The sequence below is a fragment of the Balaenoptera acutorostrata genome, chromosome 15 (genome assembly GCF_949987535.1).
Source record: "Balaenoptera acutorostrata chromosome 15, mBalAcu1.1, whole genome shotgun sequence".
Classification (NCBI taxonomy): Eukaryota; Metazoa; Chordata; class Mammalia; order Artiodactyla; family Balaenopteridae; genus Balaenoptera; species Balaenoptera acutorostrata.
The window spans coordinates 3,417,016-3,432,769 of record NC_080078.1 but is presented as its reverse complement, the minus strand read 5'-3'; the positions used below and the strand labels follow the sequence as shown (position 1 = coordinate 3,432,769).

Genomic DNA, 15,754 nt, shown 5'->3' with positions numbered 1-15,754 from the left:
CATCTCTTGAGCCATTTCCCAAGTGTAACAGTTTAGGTAGATTGATCCTTTAAAAAGTGTTCTGGGGTGATCTCAATATAGGAACTTAAACAAAGTCACAAAATGATTACAGATCTTCAAACAAAAAAGTTCTGAAGAGAAAATCAAATTTTGGCTAACTATTAAAAGAATTAAAAGATCTCTCTTGGGGTTTCCCTGGTGGCGCAGTGGTTGGGAGTCTGCCTGCCAGTGCAGGGGACACGGGTTCGGGCCCTGGTCTGGGAGGATCCCGCGTGCCGCGGAGCAGCTGGGCCCGTGAGCCCCAATTGCTGAGCCTGCGCGTCTGGAGCCTGTGCTCTGCAACAAGAGAGGCCGCGATAGTAAGAGGCCCGCGCACCGCGATGAAGAGTGGCCCCCACTTGCCGCAACTGGAGAAAGCCCTCGCACAGAAACGAAGACCCAACACAGCCATAAATATAAATAAATAAATAATAAAAGATCTCTCGTCAATTTTAATGTCAAGTAAACATGAAAACCAGTGTGTGTGAGCACTAAGCATAAATAATAAAAAGTAATAGTATCTAGTTTATTCACGAAACCTATGAATAAATTAAGAAGAAAAGGTATTATTATTATTATTATTAATTACTCATTAAAAAGTCATAGTCCCTCCCCTTTCTGGCCGAGGGATTTACCTCCAATTCCTTCTGGATCTGGTAGAGTGAAGAGGCAATATCTCTTCACCAGCTCCACTATGACCAAGATGTGTGGTCTTCAAACCAGGATCTGATTCCCCTGGGGCATGAGAAGGCCTTCTTAGGGCTTTGATACATGTTTCCAGTTCTTCATTGCCCATAAATTTTCTAACATTGGTTGGCCCAAGTCTAGGCCTGGATCACCAATAGCCCTCTGTCCCTTTATAAGAAAAAGTCATTACCCTTCTTTACTCTTGGAGAGGGCTTCCTGTCTCTCCCTGTCTTGGGCTCATTTCTGTTAAGAGTAAAGTTAAATTAAGACCAGGGCATTCTGCCCCAAGTTTTGAATTCGGATAAATGATAGAGGCAGTGGGAGTATTGACAATTTTTATTCAATAATTTTGCCTCTTCTATCCCATGACTATTGCCCAAGAATGCCTAGCTCTTGGAGAGCAGAACAAAAAAGGCTAGAGTATCAGCCATAAAAAAGGATGAAATAATGCCATTTGCAGAAACATGGGTGGACCTAGAGATTATCATACTATGTGAAGTAAGTCAGAAAGAGAAAGACAAATATCATATGACATCACTTACATGTGAGATCTAAAATATGATACAGGGACTTCCCTCGCGGTCCAGTGGTTAAGACTCCAAGTTTCCAATGCAGGGGGCGCGGGTTCAATCCCTGGTCGGGGAACTAGTGTCACACATGCCGCGTGGCTTGGGTCCAGAAGGGGAATTGGGGCGATGCACCACAGCAACCCCTTGTGCTGGCCAATCCACCTGCTTCATACAGTAGGTCCGTGCAGTAAGTGCCAACCTCTGAGTTCTGATGAAAATCCCATAGAATCAAGTTTCAGCACACATTAGCTCTGTTCCTCCTCTGAATCTGTTCATGCTGATCCTGTCTCCCAGAGACTTGTTAGCTACTGGAGGGGTTGGAAGTGTGTCTCATACTTCTTCCATAAGCAGCGTGGTGTGATGCTAATGCTTGGACTTGGGTGACAGGTGGCCATGCAGTTGAGTCCAGGTCTGCCTCTTGCAGTGGATCTTGGGTAAAGGTGTTGGTCCTTCCCAGCATTGATTTGCTTCTCTGTAAAATGGCTTCACTGGGCTCAGAGCCCGCAGGCCCGGGGCAGGGGCCCTCGGCGCCGCTGCGGACTCCGGCGCTCCGGGAGGGCAGGTCTTCGAGAGCGGCGGAGCAGGCAGGCTAGTGTCCCGGCGGGCTCGGGCTGTTTCCCCGTTGTCGCCGGCAAACAAGCCCGGGGCGCGCCGGGTCACGCCTCAGCGCCCCGCCGCCACAGCGGGCCCGAGGGAGGGTTCGCGGCGCAGCGGCTCTCGGCCCGGGGCGGGCCAACGGCGCTCAGGCCCGGGGCTTATTGTTCCAGGAAGTCGCTGGCGAAGTCGGGCCAGGTCCGCGGGCTGCGCACAGCCCCTCCCGCTCCTCCCGCTCCTCCCGCTCCTCCCGCTCCTCCCGCTCGGGCCTGAGGACAACCGGCAGCTGCCGGCGCGCCGACTGGCGGCAGACTAGCGGCGGGTGCGTGTCTCTTTAAGGGGCCGGGCCTGCGCCGCAGAGGGGAGGGCGGGGTAAGCGTCGCTCCCCGTGTGAGTGTGTGGGGGAGAGAGCGGCGGGCGGGCGCCGGAGGGAGCGAGCAAGCGAGCTACGCGGACCGTTCCTGCCGCCGCCGCCGCCGTCGCCGTCGTCGCCGTCGTCGGACCAGCGGCGTCCTCCCCTCCCCTCCCCACCCTCCCGTCGCCCTGCCGCGGGGAGGGGGCTCGCGTCGCCGTCTCCAGCCGCTCCGGATGAAGCAGCTGCCGCCGCAGCCGCCTCCGAAGATGGGGGATTTCTACGACCCCGAGCACCCGACCCCTGAGTAAGTATCAGCTCAGCGGCTTCCTGCTGCCCTCGGCGGCCTCAGCGCAAGCGGAGGGCGGCGCGTCCTGACGGGTTGTGGCGCGGGGAGTAACGGGCCTGCGGTGGACTCGCGCAGGCGGCGTGGGGAGCAGGCCCGCGCCGCCGCCACCGGCCCCTTGTCCGGGCCGCCGCGGGCCCAGTATTTTTGTTTTTAACATCTTTATTGGAGTATAATTGCTTTACAGTGTTGTGTTAGTTTCTGCTGTATAACAAAGTGAATTAGCTGTATGTATACATATATCCCCATATCCCCTCCATCTTGCGTCTGCCTCCCACCCTCCCTATCCCACCCCTCTGGGTGGACAGAAAGCACCGAGCTGACCTCCCTGTGCTATGCGGCTGCTTCCCACTAGCTATCTATTTTACGTTTGGTAGTGTATATATGTCCATGCCACTCTCTCACCCGGTCACATCTCACCCTTCCCCCTCCCCATATCCTCAAGTCCCTTCTCTAGTAGGTCTGTGTCTTTATTCCCATCTTGCCACTAGGTTCTTCATGACCTTTTTTTTTTTTTTTTAATGAGGATCTTGAATCAGATGCGTATGTTTGATTGATTGATTGATTGATTTTGGCTGTGTTGGGTCTTCGTTTCTGTGCGAGGGCTTTCTCCAGTTGTGGCAAGCGGGGGCCACTCTTCATCGCGATGCGCGGGCCTCTCTCGTTGCGGAGCACAGGCTCCAGACGCGCAGGCTCAGCAGTTGTGGCTCACGGGCCCAGCCGCTCTGCGGCATGTGGGATCTTCCCAGGCCAGGGCTCGAACCCGTGTCCCCTGCATTAGCAGGCAGATTCTCAACCACTGCACCACCAGGGAAGCCCATGACCTTTTTTTTTTCCCTTAGATTCCATATATATGTGTTAGCATACTGTATTTGTTTTTCTCTTTCTGACTTACTTCACTCTGTATGACAGACTCTAACTCCATCCACCTCACTACAAATACCTCCATTTCATTTCTTTTTGTGGCTGAGTAATATTCCATTGTGTATCTGTGCCACATCTTCTTTATCCCTTCATCCGATGATGGACACTTAGGTTGCTTCCATGTCCTGGCTATTGTAAATAGAGCTGCAATGAACATCTTGGTACATGACTCTTTTTGAATTATGGTTTTCTCAGGGTATATGCCCAGTAGTGGGATTGCTGGGTCGTATGGTAGTTCTATTTTTAGTTTTTAAAGGAACCTCCATACTGTTCTCCATAGTGGCTGTGTCAGTGTACATTCCCAGAAACAGTGCAGGAGGAGGGTTCCCTTTTCTCCACACCCTCTCCAGCATTTATTGTTTGTAGATTTTTTGATGATGGCCGTTCTGAGTGGTGTGAGGTGATACCTCATTGTCGTTTTGATTTGCATTTCTCTAATGATTAGTGTTGTTGAGCATCCTTTTCACGTGTTTGTTAGCAATCTTCTATCTTCTTTGGAGAAACGTCCATTTAGGTCTTGTGTCCATTTTTGGATTGAGTTGTTTGTTTTTTTGATATTGAGCTGCGTGAGCTGCTTGTATATTTTGGAGATGAATCCTTTGTCAGTTGCTTCGTTTACAAATATTTTCTCCCACTCTGAGGGTTGTTTTTTTGTCTTGTTTATGGTTTCCTTTGCTGTGCAAAAGCTTTTACGTTTCCTTAGGTCCCATTTGTTTATTTTTGTTTTTATTTCCATTTTTCTAAGAGATGGGTCAAAAAGGATCTTGCTGTGATTTATGTGATAGAGTGTTCTGCCTATGTTTTCCTCTAAGAGTTTTCTAGTGTCGGGCCTTACATTTAGGTCTTTAATCCATTTTGAGTTTATTTTTGTGTTATGGTGTTAGGTAGTGTTCTCATTTCATTCTTTGACAGGTAGCTGTCCAGTATTCCCAGCCCCACTTATTGAAGAGGCTGTCTTTTCTCCACTGTATATTCTTGCCTCCTTCATCAAAGATAAGGTGACCATATGTGCGTGGGTTTATCTCTGGGCTTCCTATCCTGTTCCATTGATGTATATTTCTCTTCCCTAAAGTATATTTCAGTAAAGGTATGTACGTTGTTTTTTTAGACACAAGGCTATCGCACACTTAACAGACTACAGTATAGTGTAAACGTCAGTTTCTCATGCACGGGTACACCAAAAAATTCATGTGACTTGCGTTATGGCGGTATTTGCTTCATTGCAGTGTTGTGGAACTGAAGCTGCAATGTCTCTGAGCTGGGCCTGTATACCCAGAAGTGGGATTGCTGGATCATATGGAATTTTTATTTAAAAGATTTTGAGAAAACTCCATACTGCTTTCCACAGTGCCTGCACGATGTTACATTCCTGCCTCCAATATGCAAGGGTTACGATTTCTCTACAACCTTGACAACTGTATGTTTAAAAAGAAAGAAGAAATTGTAGCCATTCTAACAGATGTGAGGTACTATCTCATGATGATGTTGATTTGCAGTTCCCGGATGATTATTGACGTTGAGCACCTTTTCACGTACCTGGTGCTGTGTGAAGTATTCCTAACACACATACACAGACACTAAAGGGATAGAAGGAATCTTTTGGAAGTGATGAGTATATTACCGTGATGGTGGTGATGGTATCACAGGTGTGTGCATATGTCCAAACTCATCAAGTTATACAAATTAAACCTGGGCTGGATTTTGTGTATCAGTTATACGTAAATAAAGCTGTAAAAGCCCAGCAACAAGTGGTGTGTTTCCTGAGCCGGTGAAGCCCAGGTACATCTTTTCTCCTCTCCCAGGGGTGAACCCACCCAAGCAGCCGTTGAACTTGGCTCACTTTCCGTTTCTTTAGTTTCCCCTTCTATTACTTTTGTGTTTCTGCTTTGTTTTCAGATTGCAGCTAAGTGCGTCCCCATTTGTAGCAGCAGTGATTCTGAGTTTGGCTCTGTCGTTTGAAGACTTTCGATGGTCTCTCCAAAGTGATTAAGTTTCTACAGAACTAATCTCAGTTAGGTGAGAGGTGACAGAGGATCTGGTTTGTTAGTCTTTTCTTAGTCTTTTCTGTTCGTCTATTTGACTACTTTGACAAGCTCAAATCAGTTAAGAATCTCTTGCCCAGTGGGAGGAGAACGGCTCTTTAATCTCTAGACTGGTGAGTGTTTATTCCTGACCCATGTCTAAGACTTTAGAACTGAAGGTAAAAGTTCCATTTCTCTGTATGTCTGTGTGTCTGTAATTCAGAAAGGTCTTTACTTCTGACAGTGTGAGTATGTAATGTTTTTCTACTTCTGGATCTATTAAGGTAGATTGTAGAGTCTCTTAAATTCAAGGGTTTCTGTCTTGATTGGCTTACAAAGATACAAATGTGCTTATAAAAATTATGTATCCCTAAAATTCTCAGAGAGAAAGGAATTTGAACTTCTGATACTTTAAATGTGCTAGAAAAGTATTCTTACGGAAATCAAGTCAGGGAATTCCCTGGTGGTGCAGTGGTTAGGACTCGGTGCTTTCACTGCCAGGGTCCGGGTTCAGTCCCTGGTCAGGGAACTAAGATCCAGCAAGCCTCTCGGTGCAGCCAAACAAACAAACAAACAAAAAAGTCAACTCAGAAATTTAAAGACTTCAAGTTTACATAATTTAGGTAAATCTTTGGCAAATGAAGCTAGTTTAATAGTTTTGGTTTAATACAAAGTTACTCCTATCTTATTTATCAGTATTAGGCATACATTGAAAACAATTCTACTTGGGTGTGTTCCTCCTAAATTTATATAGGTGTACCCATCAAATAAGCTAACATTACTTCTACTTAATATTTAAGGTGATGACAAATGTAAATTTGTGTTTAGCCACATTTAATTATTCTTCTGACAAACTTTATTTCAACGGTAACTATGTTTTGTACTGTGTTAGCTTGCCGATACATTCCAAGATCTTTAGTTTACGTAAACCCTTGAACTGATACTAAATTGTGTTGCTGACTGGATAATCATTGGATACCGAGGTCATTTCTAAGCAAGACAGAAACCGGAAACGTTGACCACTAAGCATAATCTCAAGTTCTATGCTCTTGCTGCATATTTTTATTTGTTACCTAGAGGCTGTATCTGTGGGTGTGTTAATGAATGTGTTTGTCTCTGGCACTTGGAGAAGTTGTGTAAGGGATGTTTGTGGCTTCGTAATGTTGTGTTACGTGTTTTCATGAGCTCTGCTAGCCTACAATGCTGGTGTGTGATGGGCAGTTGTCAGTTATTCACTCCTAGTTTTCTTTGTGCAATGGAAGTAACTTTGGTTCAAAGTTGTTATGAATATAATATGAAGGAGGCTTGAGCAATAGTAATGTTATCGGCTGGAACAGAACTCAGGTGCAGCTGCTCATCGCTCAGAAGTCAATGTTCCAGAGACAAGGGTTGGTGGAAGAAGAAAGATGCTTTATTCAGGAAGCTGGCAACGTGGGAAGATGGTGGACTAGTGTCCCCCAAAGCATCTCCCAGTTGCCAGTTAGAGGGAAAAGGGGTTTATAGGGAAAAGACGGGAAGTCTCTGGGCTGTGCAGGTGGGGGCTACACGCAGAGTAGCACAGTCAGCTCTGACCATCATCTTGACATTGGTCATGCAGTGGTGTGGTCAGTGTCATGTTGATTGTTTCCGGCACAGTTAATCTTCAAGTCCAGTGTTGGTTTGTTCCCGTTTCCTTGAGGCCAGTTCCTGGAATTGTGTAAGCCATTGGTTCAGGTCTGCTCAAGATGGAGCAGCTTATGTCATAGCTCCCGTCTGGTCATCATACAGTTAGCTCTCTCCTCTTGTAGAGGTTTTAGTATCTGCAAAACAAGTTAGGAATGTGTCTCTGACACTGTTACTTATGTCCTTGGGGAGGAACTAAAGATTCTGTGACTGCTGTTGTCCTAATCGTGAACTGCTTGAACCTGTTGTTTTGTGACTCAGGGGAGGCCTGGGAGACTGCAGCTGTTTTACAAGCAAGAGGCAGGGGACATGGAAGGGCCCTGCAGGGTCCTGCTTGGTTCCAGCAACCGAGGGGTAGAACTTTGTATGCAAGATGATGAGATGTAGTTTTGTTTATTAACAGGAACAAAAATAGTTTGGTCCTAAAGTAAAGTGACCGATTGTTCCAGCACCAGAAAGAGGATAGTGAAGGACACCACCTGAATGAATCTAGAAAGTTGTAGGAGATTGGTGGAAAGGGAATTGTATTGGTCTCAGCCGAAGGTGGCTCAGTTTTGATGTTTATTGCAGAGATTTTCAAAAAAGAGCTTATGGTTCTCTTAAGTATCAAATATTATATTGATGCAAAGCTGGAGTTTGGTTTTCTCTCTGTAAAAATGATATATTTTTTCGTGGAGTATTGGTCTCCTTAATAAGTGGTTGGAAAAGTTGTTCTCTAAATCTGCCTAAACAGCAGAGATTCTGTATCTCACAGGAAGAGCTTTCTGCCCCTAGTTCTGAATTCATCCGGCCGCCTTATTTTCTTGAAAATAAATGCACAGGGAGTTTCCTGGTGGTGCAGCGGTTAAGAATCCGCCTGCCAGTGCAAGGCACACGGGTTCGAGCCCTGGTCCGGGAAGATCCCACATGCTTTTAGAAACTAGAACACGGAGAGAGTGAGGTCATATGAAATTTGAAACGCTAAATATTGTCATAGTTTTAAGCAGTTTGAAGATTGCTGGAAGAAATGATTTGTCATTCATTCAAGTAATACGCATTTGAGGAATACTTGCAAAAAGTAAACAATAAGAAATCCTCTAGAGCCCGCGAGCCACAACTACTGGAACCCACGTGCCTAGAGCCCATGCTCCGCAACAAGAGAAGCCACCGCATTGAGCAGCCGACGCACCACTACGAAGAGAAGCCCCCGCTCACCGCAACTAGAGAGAGCCCACGTGCAACAGCGAAGACCCAACGCAGAGAAAAATAAATAAATAAATAAATAAATAAATGTCTTAAAAAAAAAAGAAAGAAAATAAATGCACAACAAAATTCCTGCGTTTCTGAGAAAGTTAAGCTTCCTTAAAACTGTGTTCCTTTTGGTCTGGTTTTTTCTCTTTAAAGTGTACTGTCAGGAATTCCCTGGCATTTCAGGGGTTAGGACTGTGCGCTTCCACTGCTAGAGGCCTGTTTTTGATCCCTGGTCAGGGAACTAAGATCCCACAAGCTGCGTGGCGCGGCCGAAAAAACAGCAAAGACAAAATCATGATACTTTAGCCGTTAAACGAAGTCCAGGGCCTTTAGCTGCTCCTCAAGGGCCATCGGGTAATATTCTGAGCCACGTCCTTGGAGCTGTTTTGCAGAGACTGAAACCCCCAGCAGGTGGAAGAAGTTAACTGCATGCTGCCCACAAGCACGCAGACCCCAGACCCGTTGGAAGCAGAAGGCTGATGATGTTGAGTCCCCGCTACCTCACCACCGACCAATCAGAAGAATGTCCGTGAGATGATCACGCACCCTGTAACCCTGTCTTCAACATGCAGCCCCTTTCTCTTTTCCCTATATAGTCCTCAAGCAAAACCTCAGGAGGGGAGAGTAGGTTCTTTGGGACGAGTCCACCTTCTCCCCTGGGCTGCCGGCTTCCTCAGTAAAGCCGTGTTTCCTTTTACCCAACACTTGTCTCTCAGTATTGGAGTCCTGAATGATGCAAGATCTGCCTCATCTTCTGTAGTTTTTCCTCCATGAAAAAGAATTCAGGATTATTTTTCAGAGTTAAGAAATGTGGTTGGATAATCACAACGCCATTAAGCCACACCTCGTTGGGCAGCAAACAGGCGAAGCACACTGGTAATGACCACACACATCATGATTGTGAGAAGACTTTCATCTTTATTATATTTCCCCAAAAGCTGCATTGCACGGTACTCTTTAATAATCTAAAATAACATACAAACTCGTTGAGACGAGTTAAAAACTTACGGCTGAATTCCCACAATTCAGTAATGAGAACTAAAAATATACAAATTTATGCTTACAAGAATTGGGAGGAAATACCCACCTAGCTATAAGTAGAATGGAAATATTATGTAATAGATAAAATGTATATTATGTAATAGATAAAAGCAAAAATCTCTCTTGAAAATGTGAATAAAATTGTATATAGGTGTAAATATACAACAGCTGTAATACTCATCACAAAACTTGGTGGGAATAAGATGTTTCACAATGAAGACTATTTCAAAACTATTTAAAATACATCTATAAATATAAAGTATAAAAATACAATAATTTTATAGGTGACATTTTCAAAATAAGCCAGTGAAGGTTAAGTCATCAGTCATGACCGTGGGGCTCTAATTATATATTTTAAAGTTATTCCCTCCTGTTCTGAGCCCCCTACACGCCACCTTCAAAGGCTTCTAGACTGGGGCAAAGGAGTGTGTAAAAAAATGGGACCTCCAGTGTTCATCTCAGGGGAGATTTGAATGAAATGATCTGCAAATTGGGGTGGTGCCTTCCAAAGGGATGGAACGTGACAGAACCCTGATTTCTTATTGTCCTGCCACAGACTCCTAGAAGCATGCCCCGCTCCCAGGAGTGTGACACGAAAACTCTCTTGAGCTCGTTCTAGAAGACGCTGGGTTCTTCCCGATCATCTGCACAAGAGGCTTCTCCCTCCCTTCCTCACGGCTGTCGTCAGCGTGTGGATTGACCTCCTGTGCAACATCCTCATCTCTCCTGGGCTCTGTGATCTGGAAGTAAGAGAAGGAGCAAGGACGTCAGATTTCAAAGTGGCAACTGTCCAGGTACAAAGGTTTTCTTTCACATTCTTAGTTCTCACCAGGATTGAGACTCATTTACGATTGCAGTTTTATCTCAAATTCTCCATTCGGAGCCCCACTCCTGCACCGTTCATTGTTTTCAAGTGCGATTCTTGGAGTGTGGTGAGCCTGACTGCAAAAGCTCCTGAAGACACCTACGGCCAGGCCCCGTCATCTGCTTTGTAGCCAGGCCTCCGGGTGACTCTGCTCCGGGAGCTGGCCTTTGGAGAGCGCTGCTTTAGTCTCCGCGCACCTCGGTCCTCTGGCGCCACTTAAGTTCGGAACTTGGAGCCACACTGCGGACATCACTGACCGCCCAGCATCGTGGACCAGGAGACCTGCTGCCTGATCCCTAACCCTAATCCTGGATCCTAATGTCTATTGTATTATTAACTTTTAATTGACTTATTTTCTTTATTTTATTTTTGGCTGCATTGGGTCTTTGTTGCTGCGCGTGGGCTTTCTGTAGTTGTGAGTGAGGACCACCCTCCGTTGCTTCTCATGACGCTTCTCTTGTGGCGGAGCACGGGCTCTAGGCGCACAGGCTCAGTAGTTGTGGCTTGCGGGCTCTAGAGTACACAGGCTCAGTAGTTGTGGCTCGTGGGCTCTAGAGCGCAGGCTCAGTAGTTGTGGCGCACGGGCTTAGTTGCTCGGCGGCATGCGGGGTCTTCCCGGACGAGGGCTCGAACCCGTGTGCCCTGCGTTGGCAGGCGGATTCTTAACCACTGAGCCACCAGGGAAGTCCCTGGATCCTAATGTTTAAATAATCGTCAGTCCTAAACTTGGTTAGTGTTATGGGCTGAATGTTTGTGTCCCCCCAAATTCTTATGTTGAAGTCTTAAAATCTTAACCGCTAAGGGGCTGGTATTAGGAGGGTGGGGGTCTTTGGGAGGTTATTAGGTCATGGGGTAGAGCCCTCATGAATGAGATTATTGCCCTTGTAATAGAGACTGTGGTCTGTTGTTTATAAGCCACGCAGTCTGTAGTATCTTGTTAGGGCAGGTCGAACGGACTAAGGCAGCTAGTTTGCCAGATTTCAACCAAATGTTTGCTGAATCCTCTGCCCACATCTAGAACTCTAATGTGTCCATTGTAACAAGCCATGCTGAAGATGGCATTCCTTAACCTTCACTCGTTCTGATAAACCGTCTTGACCGTAAAGTTGAGGGGGAAAAGGTGAATTGTACAAGAGGAGTCATTGGTCCAGAAGTGGTGAGTCAGGGGAAGTAAAGAGTCACAGGTGATCTGGCCGTAAGCAATTGGAAAGTAAATTTGGATGAAAATAAAGCTAGTCATAATTGGTCTTTTCTTATTGAACGTGTAGGCTGTTGCATCTAATATCCTGTTTGTAGACATTTACTTTGTGGTAGGTAAATCCTAGAACCCATATCCCTGAGGGATGTAAGGCCAAAAATGAATTAAAAAGAGAAACTCGAAACACCGTATATGGAAAACAATCACCATCTCATCAGAGCTGTGATTTGGACCCCACTGCTTTGGGTGAAGTGACTTCAGTGAGACCCATGCGTCTGTGACAGACTGGTTTCCCCGAGGTCTGGCGCCCACGGGCCCCACGGTGCTGGTGTGTGTGTGTGGCTGTGAGGCCGCGGCTGGGCGCTGAGTCGGCGTGTGGCTGTGTGCCCGGCTGGCCCCCTTCCCAGCGTGAGAGGTGAGGTGGGTCCAGCAGTGGGATTCCTCCGATTTCCTCAGTAAGCAACGCGTCATTCCGCCCGCACCTTTGCGGACGCAGACCTACCTTTGCGCAGGCCGATGACCTCAGGCCTGCGTGGTCCTGGGGCCTCTAGGGCAAGAGGGCGCGATCTCTTCCCCACACCCAGAGCTCTGGATCAAAAGCCTGGATCTGGAAAGACAAACAGCCCCTGGAAGTGAGGATGACGCTGCCTCCCCGTGCCCCGCGTCCGGTTCTTTCTCGTCCGTCCCCAAGTCCCAGACCGAATCCCCCATGATCCCCACCTCCTCTCCGGCCCTGCCCCTCCCCCAGACCGCCACAGCCCACCCACCTGCTCGCACTCTTCCCGAGTGACCCTAGCGTTCCAGCCCATGGAACGGATGAACTGGAGACGCAGTTTGTGGAACAAGGGGCGCTGGGAGCGGTTCTTTCCATAGAGGAACGAAAAGATGGCCTGTTTGGGGGCCTGGTTGTCCTCTTCCATGTCGTTGGCCACATAGCTGGGGAAAGACATCAGGTGGCTGTCATCAGCACAGGAAGGGCCTCCACTTGAGATCAGCTTCCCAGAAAAGAGGCAGGCTGAGCATCCTGACACGACCCACCCAGCCCTGCCCAGCGTCCCCGAGAGCCGCCCAGTCGTCAAGGCGCCACTGCCAGGCAGGACCTTCGGAAGGGTGCCTCTCACACCTTGATGATGCGGACAAAATCCAAACCCCCTGTTCCCTTCAACTTGTTGTATGGGCACACACCTCTCTCCCTATGTTGTAGGTGTATGTACAGTTCCTGAGGGCAGGAGCTGATCTGATCTATTTCTGCATTCATCCCTCTCCTACCAAATGACACATTTAGGGCTTGGTTCATCTTGATGCATTAATTCAACAGCCTTTTGTGAATCTCTGTTCCCACCACCTCATATTCCCCAGCATGTAGGGTGTACTTTATAAGGTTTCATTAGATGAATGAATGAATGAATGAATGAACATTTTATCTCGTAGCCAAATGCAATACTGATTACCTCGAAGACTCACAATAACAAACATTCGCAAAATGAAAAGAATTGTGCTGAGTGTTTTGGGAATGCATGGACATTTTGACAAGACCTGCCTTCCACATTGTGTCTAGTCTAATGGGACTGGGGAAGGGGAAGGGGGGAGATAAGAAATGACTGTAATGCAAAGCATCACATTCTAATACGATTTTAAGTAAAGTGCCTCCGGGATGCAGAAGTTAGGGAGATCAGACATCGTGAAGGTTTTGGTGTTTGAACCCACTTTAAGGATAGGGTCATTTTCTTCAGGTAAATGTGTGGGAAAGATCCCTGGACAGAAAAGCACGATAGAAACTTAGAGGGCAGGGTATTTGGAAGGAACAGTGACACAAAGGAATAAAGTATCAGGACAGTGTGATGGAGATTGCAGAGAGAGTTGAATTCCAACCCAGAACTCTGGCCTTGATTTGGCACGTAATTAGCCAATGACATTGTGTGAAGCGGTCAGACCTGGGTTTTGGAAGGACATTCAGGCAAATAGAGCCGACTGGCTTGGGAGACGTGGAAGAAACATCATTGGGGAGCATTTTCCACCAGGTCCGCGCTATGTGATAAGGGCCCCGATTGTGGCATTTGTCGTGGGAACGCAGAAACGGAAGATAATCACACTTGGTGCTGATGTGGGAAGACCCGAGACCGGAGAATCAGAACCGGAAACGTCTCAAGTCTGTTTACTTGTGGGCAGGATGGTGTCAGTTCTTTCTTCCTCTCCTCTTAGGAAGGTTTCGTGTTTTGCTTTGTTTCGTTCAGTGTTTTAATTGACATTAGGGCAGTTTGTTTTGACAATGAATGGTATAAAAAACATAACTTGGTTTGAAAAAGAAACCACTCTGCCGTAATCCTGTCATTTTCACAGCCAGAGTAAACGGTACAGAGGGGTTTCAAAAGATAGATGAAAGGTCAGAGCCCCAGGTCTCTCCCTGCGCCCTCCCAGGGTGTTGAATATTGATGGAGGGGATGGAGCAAGATACTCACAGAGCTATAAAGAAATGGATTCTCTGGAATTGCCAGGAGAAGAGCCCGGCCCGGCTGAAATAAGCTATCACCATCGACAGGAGGTACTGATGGAAAGAGGGAAAAAAACGTAGGAGAGAGGTCACATCGTGGAAGAGGAAAAACAGTGGGGTAAGGGAGCAGGGGACGAGGAATGGGTGGTGTCACTTGGAGAAGAGACCCCCGTGTTGGGTGAGCCTGATCATTTGGGGGAGGGGAGGGGACAGAAGGTCAGAGTTTGCGGCGCTCCAAGGATGGGAGGCTGTGGGTTTGAGGGCGTGGACTTAGGGCCGCTGGCACTGGACGGTGTTTGATGAACCGGAGCCAAGGCGAGTCCCCAGGAGCTGAGAGGAGAGGGGACTTAGGCAGCACCCACCAAAGGGGCACACCTGGGGCTCAGATCCCAGAGGGGACCTCGAGGCCCCTGGAGGGAAGTGTTGACAAGGCATCAGGTTGGGAGGGGAGTGGAAACGTGGGTGTAGAAAGCACCCCGCGTGCCCACCCAGGACAGGCGCTGGAGCAGGAATCCATCTCAGTGGGGGACTTACCTTGTCAGATACTTGCAGGTTTTTGTCCCAGGCGAGGAATTTCCTAATGACGGGATCCTCTGGGAAAAGAGGGCAGATGTTTGCCAGTGGGAACAGGGCTGTCGTGGGAGCATTCCAGAGCCAAGAGGGAGAACCACGCCCCCCCTGGGGAAATGCCAAGAGGTGGCCCAGGGTGAAGCTGATGGGAAGAGGGGAGGGAAGACCATTCACTGTGGGAGGAAAAGGGGTGACTCCCCTTCGAGGGGGGCCGAGTGACAGGGAGTGATGCCCCTTCATCATGCATTCACGTACCAGTGCAGAGGGCATCGAGTTACTCACAGCCAGTTTCTCAATTGACAGTCACGTCAGGGAGCGAAGGTGGCTTGTCAGCCCCACCTCCCCCCCAACCCCCCCCCCCCCCCGCCCCCTGCGCCGTCCCACGCCAGTAAGATTCAAAAGGCCAGTAAGAGCTAGAGTCTCAGGGGTACAGTTGAAACCAAGCGAACCTAATCCTGTATCATTTCTAAATCTAACCCAGTCTTGTATCATTTGTGAGTCTAACCTAATCCTGTATCATTTATGTGTCCCCTGTGTCCTTTATCCGTAGACAGTCCGCCAGGGACGGAGAGCGCCCCAAGTAGCAGGGAATTCTTTTCCATTGGGAAAGTGTAGTCATTGGAAGTTTTGGTTTGTTTGTTTTTCAAGTATAGGATTGGAGGGTGCTGGGCGGGGAGGGGGTGGGTGCTGGTCCTTACCGAGCATCCTGTTGAAGACCTCGTGGTGCTCAGGCAGCACTGAAGACACCCGCTGTCGCTTGAGTTTCATCTTGAGCCCAATCAGCCAGTCCACGACCCAGGTGTCCTGGGCCTCAGTGGCCGGCTCGCCCTCCTCCTCCTCCTCTCTGAACGCCACTGACCTCTTCCTCTTACAGCCAGGGCGCTGAGGCGGGGAGCTGCAGCCGGCCCAGGGGGCTGAGAAAAGACAAGAGACTACAATAGGACGTTCTCATCTTGGGAGTTCAGCCACTGGTGACCACCCAACCCCACCCCGACTCCGCCTCCCCCCCGAAACACCCCTACCCTTTTCAGTCTCATAGACCTCTGACCTTGCCCCAAGTCATCTTTCCATCTTTCTCTGTCCATATCTACCTATCCCTCCCCTGACTCATTTTGTCATTTTTCCAGCTTCCTGTCCTGAAAACTCTTTCTCATGGTAGATAATT

General features: G+C 48.0%; 1 protein-coding gene and 1 long non-coding RNA gene across 2 annotated transcripts; both read right to left on the bottom strand.

The window, feature by feature from the left end:
• Positions 1-544: 544 nt before the first annotated feature.
• Positions 545-2,138, bottom strand: LOC130704885 (uncharacterized). Its single transcript, XR_009005436.1, has 2 exons — positions 1,269-2,138; positions 545-774 (listed from the first exon to the last, which is right to left on the bottom strand). It is a non-coding gene; the product is annotated as an uncharacterized LOC130704885 (long non-coding RNA).
• Positions 2,139-12,075: 9,937 nt separating this feature from the next.
• On the bottom strand, positions 12,076-15,489 carry LOC130704915 (speedy protein E4-like). The gene is made up of 5 exons (XM_057529641.1): positions 15,288-15,489; positions 14,554-14,612; positions 13,988-14,073; positions 12,296-12,464; positions 12,076-12,135 (listed from the first exon to the last, which is right to left on the bottom strand). Exons 1-5 carry the CDS (start codon positions 15,355-15,357, stop codon positions 12,076-12,078), a joined length of 444 nt encoding a protein of 147 aa, XP_057385624.1. The 5' UTR covers positions 15,358-15,489.
• Positions 15,490-15,754: the final 265 nt, after the last annotated feature.

Coding starts and splice junctions, on each gene's coding strand:
- LOC130704915 (XM_057529641.1), bottom strand. CDS start 15,357: ATGAAACTCAAGCGACAGCGGGTGTCTTCAGTGCTGCCTGAGCACCAC. Junction 14,074..14,553: donor ACCTGCAAGTATCTGACAAG/GTAAGTCCCCCA, acceptor TCTTTCCATCAG/TACCTCCTGTCGATGGTGAT. Junction 12,465..13,987: donor ATCCATTTCTTTATAGCTCT/GTGAGTATCTTG, acceptor GTCTTTCCCCAG/CTATGTGGCCAACGACATGG.